The 11647-nt window shown below is 48.6% G+C and overlaps 1 protein-coding gene across 1 annotated transcript; it reads left to right on the top strand.

The window, feature by feature from the left end:
• Window positions 1-8179: 8179 nt before the first annotated feature.
• LOC103634918 (protein IQ-DOMAIN 14) lies at window positions 8180-10543 on the top strand. The gene is made up of 3 exons (XM_008657487.3): window positions 8180-8956; window positions 9255-9467; window positions 9572-10543. Exons 1-3 carry the CDS (start codon window positions 8510-8512, stop codon window positions 10310-10312), a joined length of 1401 nt encoding a protein of 466 aa, XP_008655709.1. The 5' UTR covers window positions 8180-8509; the 3' UTR covers window positions 10313-10543.
• The last annotated feature ends 1104 nt before the right edge of the window (window positions 10544-11647 follow it).

The raw sequence follows: 11647 nt of genomic DNA, 5'->3' as shown, positions 1-11647 counted from the left end.
CACACTCACTCACCAAGTCATGGATGAGAGGAGAGAGTGTGGAGAGCCACACGCGCGCGCGCGCTCGCTCGCCTCGCCGGAGCGGGGCGCACGACATGCGCGTGAATGGTCCGCTGAAATCCGGCCCCTCGCCTTGCGGGGGCGTGGCTACCTTTTGCCGTTTGATTTTTTGGTTTCTTGGCTGTTACGCTTATCCTAACCGATCGCTATAAAATCTCAACTGATTGCGAGATTTTCGTGGGCGGATAAGCACGGGGTCGCGGACTCGGCCCTATAAAAGGAGCCCGGCAGCCAGCCTCCAAATCATCCCAGATCCCAGTTCGCTTTCGCCTCTCTTCATAGCTGAGCCGCCTTTTAGTTCCCTTCGTCCCGACCGCAGAGGTGCATCTGCGATCAGGAGAGCAGGTCTCTGGAACCATTCGTCTTCTAGATCCTGCACCGGGAGAGGGCGAATAAGGTTTTTGGGAAGCGTCTTCACGCGACTGCTCGTGATCTGCTGACCTCGTCGACCCTGCTGATTTCGCTACTTCGACATCGTCGACCCTGCTGATTCCGGCGCGTGCCATCGATCAGTAAGTCTAATCAGTACGCATCATCTGATTTGGCTTGTTATTTCAGTTCTTCTGATTTGGTCATGATTTATATTCGGAATTTAGAATGGAATTTGTCTAATTATTCAACAATCCAAAAACCTTATTGTAGACAATTTCCTAGTTTTTCTATGGCTGCTTTTGCCGACGCGCTGAAGCCAGAAAAGTTTAATGGTATGCACTTTAAGAGATGGCAAGTCAAGGCCACGCTCTGGCTTACTGCTATGAATGTCTTCCATGTTAGTAAAGGCAGACCTGAGGGTCCACTGACTCCTGAACAGGAGAAAGAGTACGACCATGCCAATACTATGTTCACGGGAGCCGTTCTTAGCGCCCTTGTTGACCGTCTGGTTGATGCGAATATGCAGTACACAGACGGGAAAGAGTTGTGGGATGCACTTACTACTAAGTATGGTGCATCAGATGCTGGCAGTGACCTGTATATCATGGAGAGCTTTCATGATTATAAGATGGTTGATAATCGCTCTATTGTAGAGCAAGCTCATGAAATACAGTGTATAGCCAAGGAGCTCGACCACCTTAAGATAGTCCTTCCTGATCGATTTGTGACTGGGTGCATTATTGCAAAGTTGCCTTCTACATGGAGGAACTTCGCCACAGCTCTGAAACATAAGAGACAGGAGATATCAGTTGAAAATCTGATAGCGTCTCTGGATGTTGAGGAGAAAGCTCGGGCTAAGGACACGGGATCTAAAGGAGGCGAGGGCCACTCCAGCGCCAACATGGTTCAGAAGAACCACAACAAGGGCAAAGGGAAGCCAAAATCTAACAAGCCCAATAAAACTACCAACTTCAAGAAGAAGAAGAACAAGGCTGAATTGACATGTTTCGCATGTGGCGAGGCGGGTCATTTTGCCAAGGATTGTCCTGATCGAGCGGATCGTCGTGGCAAAAAGGGCAATGTCAACACAGTGATCGCTAGCAATGAGGAAGACAAAGGGTATGGTAATCTACCTTTCATCTTCTCAGTATTTCAATCACCTAGTTGGTGGCTTGATACTGGTGCTAATGTTCATGTGTGTTCTGACATTAACTTGTTCTCTTCTTATCAGGGCGCCCGGGATTCTTCCGTGCTAATGGGGAATGGGTCACATGCTTCTGTTCATGGCACTGGCACGGTGGATCTGAAGTTTACTTCGGGAAAGATCGTGCAGCTGAAGAACGTGCATCATGTCCCTTCTATACACAAGAATCTCGTTAGCGGAACCCTTCTATGTAGAGATGGGTTCAAGGTAGTTTTGGAGTCCAATAAATTAGTTGTGTCCAAGTCTGGACAATTTATTGGTAAAGGCTATGATTGCGGAGGCTTGTTCCGCTTTTCTTTGTTAGATTTCAATAATAAGTCTGTAAACCATATTTGTGCTAATGTTGATGATCTTGCGAGTATTTGGCATTCTCGTTTGTGTCATATTAATTTTGGCTCTATGTCTCGGCTTGCAACCATGAGTTTAATTCCGAATATCACCATAGTCAAAGGTTCTAAGTGCCATAGTTGTGTGCAGTCGAAGCAACCTCGAAAGCCTCATAAGGCTGCTGAGGAGAGACACCTGGCACCACTAGAACTCATACATTCTGATCTTTGTGAGATGAATGGTGTGTTGACAAAAGGTGGTAAGAGATACTTCATGACATTGATTGATGATGCGTCTAGATTTTGCTATGTATACTTGCTAAAAACTAAAGATGAGGCTTTAGACTACTTTAAAATCTATAAGGCTGAGGTTGAAAACCAACTAGAGAGAAAGATCAAACGTCTTAGATCAGATCGTGGTGGCGAGTTCTTTCCCAAAGTCTTTGATGATTTCTGTGTAGAACATGGCATTATTCATGAGAGGACTCCTCCCTATTCACCCGAGTCAAACGGGGTTGCTGAAAGGAAAAACCGTACGTTGACTGACCTGGTGAATGCCATGTTAGACACTTGTGGTTTATCTAAGGCATGGTGGGGGGAGGCAGTCCTGACTTCATGTCATGTTCTGAATAGAATTCCTATGGGCAAAGAAGAGAAAACCCCTTATGAGAAGTGGGTTGGGAGAAAACCATCACTTTCATACTTGCGCACTTGGGGTGCATGGCGAAAGTCAATGTACCAATTAATAAAAAGCGCAAGCTTGGTCCAAGGACAGTGGATTGTGTCTTTCTTGGATATGCTTCGTGTAGCATAGCTTATAGATTTTTAGTAGTTAAATCTGAAGTTCCTGATGTGTATGTTGATACTATTATGGAATCACGTGATGCTACTTTCTTTGAGCATATATTTCCAATGAAAGACATTCATAGCAATTCTAGATACTCTTCTGAGATAATTCCTGAACATAATACACCTATTGAGAGTTTTGAACAACCACATGAAATTGTCCTAGAGGAGGATGACAATGATGCTCCTAAAAGGAGCAAGAGACAAAGGGTTGAAAAATCCTTTGGTAATGATTTCATTGTGTACCTTGTGGACGATACTCCTACTACCATTGCAGAAGCATTTGCATCTCCAGATGCAGATGATTGGAAAGAAGCAGTTCATAATGAGATGGACTCCATTCTTTCAAATGGTACGTGGGAAGTCACTGATCGACCCTATGGATGCAAACCTGTGGGTTGTAAGTGGGTGTTTAAAAAGAAGCTCAAGCCTGATGGTACAATTGAAAAGTACAAGGCTAGGCTTGTGGCTAAAGGCTATACTCAGAAAGAAGGAGAAGACTTCTTTGATACTTACTCACCTGTGGCTACCTTTTGCCGTTTGATTTTTTGGTTTCTTGGCTGTTACGCTTATCCTAACCGATCGCTATAAAATCTCAACTGATTGCGAGATTTTCGTGGGCGGATAAGCACGGGGGTCGCGGACTCGGCCCTATAAAAGGAGCCCGGCAGCCAGCCTCCAAATCATCCCAGATCCCAGTTCGCTTTCGCCTCTCTTCATAGCTGAGCCGCCTTTTAGTTCCCTTCGTCCCGACCGCAGAGGTGCATCTGCGATCAGGAGAGCAGGTCTCCGGAACCATTCGTCTTCTAGATCCTGCACCGGGAGAGGGCGAATAAGGTTTTTGGGAAGCGTCTTCACGCGACTGCTCGTGATCTGCTGACCTCGTCGACCCTGCGGATTTCGCTACTTCGACATCGTCGACCCTGCTGATTCCGGCGCGTGCCATCGATCAGTAAGTCTAATCAGTACGCATCATCTGATTTGGCTTGTTATTTCAGTTCTTCTGATTTGGTCATGATTTATATTCGGAATTTATAATGGAATTTGTCTAATTATTCAACAGGGAGGAGGAACCGCAAAAGAAGCACATGTGCGATTGTTTTGTGTATATATACACAGTGGCGAAGCTCTATAAAATTAAAGCCCCGGGCCACTATAAAACTTGAAGGTTACTTTAAAGAGCCCCTAATATAATATACGGCTAAATACCGCTAAAACAAAATATACCACAAACATAGACTAAGATAGTATTTACTTCAATTTAGCATCTAAAAATACAATAAACTTGATAAAAATATAAAAGTACCTAATTAGAGACGATTTGGTCCTTCCCTGCCTCTAATAACTTCATCAACATTAGCACGTGAATTTGAACCTACACATTGCAAGTTAAATATTTATATAAAATGAGAGATACAACATGACAATATAACTAATTAATGCAAAAATATATGAGTGAGCACAAAAATATATCACTTGAACCTTATGGAGGTAGCTTTTTCTTAGATCTAGACAAGAAATGCATTTGAATAATTGAGTAGATCTTTCAATAAAACGAATTTTTAATTCCACAATAACTTGATCATACACAACAATAAAGATCTCATTTTTGAAATGATGATAGTAAGTCACTAACTGACCTCCATGTCCCCTTGAGCGACCTCGAACAGTAATTGTATCATTCATCTTTGGTACAATAATGTTATGTTGATTATAAAAGGTCTTTACCTTCTCAAACAATTCCTCCCATCCATTATGTCAATCTACCATCACAGAAACATTTAACAATATAGTATCTAGCTCGTTGTTCACTAGTAACAAAAGAAAAAAGAAGCTAAGAAAATGAGAAGATGCTTACAGTTAGTAGGACTGTTGGAGATTCGAAGGCTTGGAGCAGTGGATGGAAATCAAACGTAACGGAGAATTGGAAATTGGAGGGAGCCAGGGAGGTCGACTGCCACTGGCCCACTGCCACTGTCAGATTGGGACTTGCTGGCCGAATGGGCACTGGACGTGGCTGAGCCGTCGAGGGGCGAGCGGCGCCCGACGCTGCCCCTGGCCGGTTGGCTAGCTGGCCCGCCTGGCCGGACCTCGGGACCTGCACGCTGGACCGGACGTGCGGACGACCGGATGGGTCACAGCCTCATGGGCATTCGGCGGACCGCGGAGGCGCCGGGCGCGGACGACGCACGACAGCACGGACGCTGGAGGGCGAACGGCGGACGGGACGGACGGACAACGAACGGACGCCGGAGGGCAGACGACGGACACCGGAGGTCGCAGCCAGAGCCAAGCCTTGGAGGCGGCGCCGTCAGCCGCGCGGATGCACAGCGCATCGGCTGGGAAGCATGCCTTGTGTTAGGCCCATTTAGATTTCTTTTGGGCCAAAACTCTATACATATATAAAATTGTTTCTGGGCTACGACCCGGGCCACGGCCCAGGTGGCCCGGGCCCAATATCCGCCCCTGTATATACATACACACACATACAATATGCCCACAGTCAAGCTCGCAGGTTGCATGTACTGTGTTACACTTGAGCCTATTTATTTATTTTTTATCAAAGTCTCCTGTACTGTACGTCTATAGGTGTACATTTGGGCTGGGCCTGGTGGGCCGGCCCGAAGCACGGAAAAAAAGCACGGCCTAGGCACGACACGACCCGAAATAATTTAGTGCCGGGCCGGCACGGTCCGTTATATCGGGTCAGGTTTGGGCCGAGGTCACGGCCCATGGGCGGGCACGAGCACGGCCCGTTTAAGGCAGGCACGAAATGGCCCATATAGAGGCACGAAAAGGCCCATATATTTATTAAAACCACACTTCATCCCACACTTTCATATACTTGATAAATAACACAAAGCTAGATATAATGCTAGTTAGATGTTCTTTGTAGCTTTGAATTAGAGTGTGTGATGTAATTTTGCTTTTGTTATGAATATTAGACAATAAACTGAACTTACGAACTTTGTATAGAGCTGGTTATACTCTTTTTCCTTCTAACAAAATGATTTATAAACGAGGTAGTCATTGCATAGCTGTGGTAACTTTAATACAAATACTAAGTTTGATTTTGTTCAAATTTATTTGTCTTATCTTTTATTTGTTTTATTATTATTTTTTTAATTTAGGGCTCTAATGTGAATTTTGGGCCAAAAACTGAATTTCGGGCCTAAAATTGAATTTCGGGCCGTAATGTGAATTTCGGGCTTTTATAATTTCGGGCCGCCCGAAATGAGCCCGGCACGTTTAAGCAATTACGGGCCGGGCCGTGGGCCGAGGGCTAGGCCCATGGGCCGGCCCGGCACGGCCTGAAATTCAAACGGGTCGGACCGGCCCGAAATTCAAACATTACGGGCCTTTTCGGGCTTGGACCGGGCCGGGCCGGACGGCCCGAATGTACACCTATGTGTACGTCCTCTCGTCTTCCAATTCAGTGTCGAGTTTTTTGTACGTACTTATATGCGTGCACATTATTAGACCATGCATGTCACGGAACAATGCGCAGCTGCTCTTATTAATCAATCATGAAGTGTAGTACAGTCTTTTTCTCTGTCATACTTTATCCATCCTAAACTTACTACAAATCTATTTATTCACAATATGTATTTCATCATCATGATCAATGATCAGTAACAAAATATATAGGTGCACGTCTCGCATTCCAATAAGCTGAATTGATTTTAAGTTTGACTAGGTATATAAAAACTAGTACTGCTAGTTTCTAATCTCCAAGCAAAGATTACCTAAAACAAACAATATGATTGATGCGATGATATTTATTTAGTATCGTAAATATTAATACACAGTGAACGTACCTAATTAAACTTAGGGTCTTTTTGGATCCCATATATATGCTAAACTTTAGTAGGGTGCTAAAGTTTAGCACACCTTGATAAGTTAAACTGCTATTGTGTGCTAAAGTTTAGTAAGCACATTTTAGAGTATTTACAACAATGCCTAAAATTGAAATAAGGGGCTCTTCGCAGGAAAAATTACTCCAACAATGGCTCATCTCATAAAATTGAGTCAAAAAATTATAGAGCACCCTCTCAAGAGACTCAAATATACTACATCGTAGTGGGCTACTCTATAATCTAGATTTGTTGTTTTAATGCTGGATTTCCTAAATTTTATAAAATATACTTATTTTTAAATTATAGGATAGTTTTACAGGTCATGTTATTGAAAATGCTCTTAGTACTTCTGTTTAGATCTTCACATGCTAAAATTGTAGCGCTAAACTTTATCACTATGGATTCACCGGTTAATTCCTCACAACACGACACCTGCATTTATTTTACAGACAGGATACTTATCGCGCTGCCTTATCATCGCGGTCCATCCGAGATCCATCACACTCGTGACGTCAGGCGCTGAGGGGGCAATGTCTCCTCTAATTTTATGAGCTATTAATTTTCTTAGCTAATTACTATGTAAATAATATAAAATACCCTTAGTCCCTATTTAGAAGTGTCGTATTTTGTGGTTTTGAAACAATGCTATAATATTTAATGATAATATAGTATTAACTCATAAGGTGTTTGATTTGTACAGGCAAAACACGGTTTTAAATACCATAGTTTATCCAAAACCATGATATTTTTAGAGTTTTCGAAACCCCACCCAGTACCTCAGTTTTCTTATTTTCTCTCTACATATATTTTATTTTTCTAATAAAACCAAACAGATCACGATTTTGAGCAACACTGTAGTTTTACTATGGTAGAAATAATATTATAATATTTGTGTCATGTATAATTGTAAACTATAGTATCTCAAAACTATAATGTTTTAAAACTGTATTCCTAAATAGGCCCTTAAATCCTGCCTTCGCCCCCGATGTCAGTGCTGCCATTGGACACATCAGCAGCAGCACCTTTCCCGCGCCTTTTGAACTGATCCTGCCGCGCGCTTTCTGAACTCGTCCACGGCGCACGCACGATCAAAAACCTCTTGGATTTGGGACGGCTCACGCCATTTCTTTAGTGCCGTCGTCCATCTCGCTCGTGCCTGGGATTGCGCAGCTTTGCGTTGCTGCTTGCTAGGGGCATCAGTCAAGTCAGTTACACGTCGCACTAAGGGCATGTACAGTGGTGTTTAATGTGGGGGCTCTTAAGGTGTTTTAGGGGGTTATTTGCAAAATAATCTTAGAGCCGTCTCTCCGTGAAGAGACGTCTCTGGCTCGTAAACCAAGTAACAACAGACGCCTCACTTCCCACTGTACGAATTTGTTGTCTGTTCTATCGATCTGATGCTATACAAATACATTTAATTCTGTATTTATTAATAGACTACGTTTATAGACACTCCATTGTACAATAGAGTCTCTTAGTTGTCTCCTGTGCTTGGAGAACCGTTTTGGTGTCTCTCCACTGTACATGCCCTAAAACACACACGAATATTCAGCTGCCAGCGTGTGAGAGAGGAGGAGGGTAGGGTCCCCTCCCCTCCCCTCCGACCCGTCGTCTCGGGCGGGACATATGGTGCTCTTGTCCGCTAATGGCCCCGCTTCCTTCCTTTTTATTCCAAACCCGCTCCTCCCCTGCTTTTTATTCAAACTCGCTGTCACAGGCTCCTAGGTAGCTCCCCTTTCTAACGCCACCGGCCGGCCGGCCGCTGCCAACCCTCGTCACCACTCACCACCACACTCCAGCTGCTTCTACTACTGCAGCTCGGTCACGCAAGGCGAATTCCGGCGATGGGCAAGGCGGCGAGGTGGTTCCGCAGCCTGCTTGGCGGCGGGAGGAAAGACCAGGAGAGGCAGGCCTCCCCGGCGCCGGCCCCCGCGGACAGGAAGCGCTGGAGCTTCGCGAGGCCGTCGCGGGACTCGGCCGAGGCCTCCGCCGCGGCGACCGAGGGTTTCGTGCGGGGCGCCGCCGGCAGCGCGGCGATCGCTGAGGCCGCGTGGCTCAGGTCGCTCGACGACGACACGGGGCGGCGGCAGAGCAAGCACGCCATCGCTGTCGCCGCGGCCACCGCGGCGGCGGCGGACGCGGCCGTGGCCGCCGCGCAGGCCGCCGTCGAGGTCGTGCGCCTTACCAGCCAGGGACCGGCCTTCGGCGGCGGAGGGGTCGTGTTGGACTTGGATCCCCGCGGCCGCGCCGGCGCCGCCGTCAAGATCCAGACGGCCTTCAGAGGCTTCTTGGTCAGTGGCTAGATGGCTTTCTCTTCTCTTCTTGATTGATAGATGATCCCTTCATCTCCTCTTCTTCCGTGGCGTGGGCGTGGGCGTGGGCGCGCTCTCCACACACATGCACAGGCCCAGCAGAGCACAGGGACCATGCAACAGTCACCTCGTCTGATTACTGCTCACAAGAGATTCTTCCTTCTTTTTTTTTTGCCCCTCCCCTGTACTTATCACGTGCTTAGTTTTCTTTCCTGCGATCCAAATTCCGCGCAAAGCGAAACCGGCTCATCCCGTCCGACCAACCGTGTCGTTGCAGGCCAAGAAGGCGCTGCGAGCGCTCAAGGCGCTGGTGAGGCTGCAGGCGTTGGTACGCGGCTACCTAGTGCGGAGGCAGGCGACGGTGACGCTGCAGAGCATGCAGGCGCTTGTCCGCGCGCAGGCAACCGTCCGCGCCGCCCGCTGCGGCCGCGCCCTGCCCTCGCTCCAGCCGCGCCTCCACCACCCTCCCGCCCGCCCGCGCTTCTCGCTGGTAAGTCAACTGCCGACCTCGCATGTTGGCTTGGTACTGCTGCTGCTCTCTAACGAGTGGAAACCCGTTGTCCATGTGGGCGCGTCGCTTGTGTCGACCGGCAGCAAGAGCGGCACGCGGACGACGCGCGCAGCGAGCACGGCGTGGCGGCGTGCGGCCGGCGCCTGTCCGCAAGCGTCGCCGTCGAGTCGGCGTCGTACGACCGGAGCCCCAAGACCGTGGAGATGGACACGGCGCGGCCCAGGTCCCGCGCGCCGTCGCTGCGCACCGAGGACGAGTGGTGCGCGCAACCGGTGTCGTCGCCGCCGCCGCCGTGCCAGCAGCAGCACCACCACCACCTGCCCCCGTGCATCGAGGTGCCGACGCCGCGCCACTTCCCGGACCACGGCTGGTGCACGCCGGAGAAGCCCCGGCCGGCGACGGCGCAGTGCACGCCCCGGTGCGCGCCGCCGACGCCGACCCCGGCGGCAAAGACCCTCTGCGGGGGCCCTGCCAGCTGCCTCGCCGCGTCGCCCAGCTGCCCCGGGTACATGTCGAGCACGCAGTCGTCGGAGGCCAAGTCGTCGTCCCGGTCGCAGAGCGCGCCGAAGCAGCGGCCGGCACGGAAGCGGGTGCCGCTGAGCGAGGTGGTGGTCCTGCAGGCCCGCGCGAGCCTGGGCGGCGCCGGCGGCGGCGCGGGCACGCACATCAAGCCGTGCAACGCCCGCGCGCAGGCGCAGGCGCCGGACGCGTGCGACTTGCGGGCCGCCGTCGTCAGCCGGTTCGAGCAGCGCGCGTCGGAGGAGGACGCCGCTGCGGCGGCCGAGCGGGGCCGCGACGTGTTCTTCTTGCAAAGGAGGTGGTAAGAGAGCTAGACCAACGCCAATCAGTCAATCGGTGCTGCTAATAGGGACTATTGATTAGGTTATCATTGATTGATTTTTAGTTTTTTTTCGTAGCACTTTTGTGATCTCTGCTCTTCGGATCGTCGCGCACGTCCGTGACCTCTCTCTGCTGCCGTTCTTGCTGCTTGCAATAAGCTAATAGTGTGTTGTGTGTGGGGACGCCGGGGGAGATTTCAACCCGTTCCGTTTTCATCTCAGGTTGGTCCATCCGATGTACATTCCGCCTGTCCTCCAATCGCCTTCCGTCGAGGAAAAAAGAGCAGCTCCGTGCCGTTCCCGAGCCCGCAGGAATTGCCGGAGCGCAATGATGGCATGCATGCATGCAGCCCCGTTTTGAATTTTTCAGACGGATTCCGTGCGCGTGTACGTTTTGGTTGACATGCAGACCTTGGCTGGCCATGGCCCTATAGAGAACTAACCTCGAGGGAACGACGAGGCTGTAGTGCTGCTGCTGGGGGTTGGGTGGGGCACCGGTGCCTGCTGCTGCCAACTCTAGGAACAAATTTCTATACATCCCAAATGCAAACACCGTATTTTACAGCTCCTCACATCTATCACTTTTTTTTACAATAAGGTATAACCCTATTTAATTAGGAAATAGACAACAAAAGTTCATTACAAGAACCACCGGCATAGACGCCCAAGGCTAGCCAACAAGAGACAAGTCACATAAGCTACGCTAGACGTCCTAAGCAATAACGAGCGCGCTCAGTAGAGAAAGAAACGACCTAACGCACAAACAGAAGCAAACTAATGTGTGTCTAGGTATCACTTATTACAAAACAACACTCCTGAGGAGTCACAAAAAGGGACACACCCTGGCGCAAAATACTAGAATGAAACATTCGACACATGCACAGGCTACCAGCTAAGAACCCCCATCAGCAAGAGGCAAGGGGCTAAATCCCAGAAATTCGACGATCCACCGGTCTCCCGCCGAAGCCACGACACAACATGTCGCATGCCATCCTTCTGACAAGCCTGCCTCCTTATTCCACCATCTTTTTTTCCTTCTTTTTCTGTCGAATTGCCCACGATTTTAACCAAAAGCAGCACATGAAAATCACGTTAGTCGGATCATACAAAGTTTTATCCCTAAAGCACCAATCATTCCTAGCCCTCCAGATAGCTCACAAATAAAACAGCCCCACAACCAAAGAGGATAAGGTTAGCATTTTTTTTTTTGAAGTTTCGCATCCAAACAACAAAGAAATCCTCAATATTGCTAGGGATAAAAGTAATGTCCAATGAGACTTGAATCACCATCCACACGTATCTGGCCACACAAGGCACTTA

Source organism: Zea mays, chromosome 8, assembly GCF_902167145.1.
Source record: "Zea mays cultivar B73 chromosome 8, Zm-B73-REFERENCE-NAM-5.0, whole genome shotgun sequence".
Taxonomy (NCBI): domain Eukaryota; kingdom Viridiplantae; phylum Streptophyta; class Magnoliopsida; order Poales; family Poaceae; genus Zea; species Zea mays.
Note: the sequence above shows the minus strand (reverse complement) of the source record. Positions and strands in the feature narration are given on the sequence as shown.

What these genes read in the sequence shown, in the direction of transcription:
- LOC103634918 (XM_008657487.3), top strand. Translation starts at nt 8,510, where the DNA reads ATGGGCAAGGCGGCGAGGTGGTTCCGCAGCCTGCTTGGCGGCGGGAGG. An exon ending in CGGCCTTCAGAGGCTTCTTG is followed by an intron (nt 8,957 to 9,254) that starts GTCAGTGGCTAG and finishes GTGTCGTTGCAG; the next exon opens with GCCAAGAAGGCGCTGCGAGC. An exon ending in CCCGCCCGCGCTTCTCGCTG is followed by an intron (nt 9,468 to 9,571) that starts GTAAGTCAACTG and finishes GTCGACCGGCAG; the next exon opens with CAAGAGCGGCACGCGGACGA.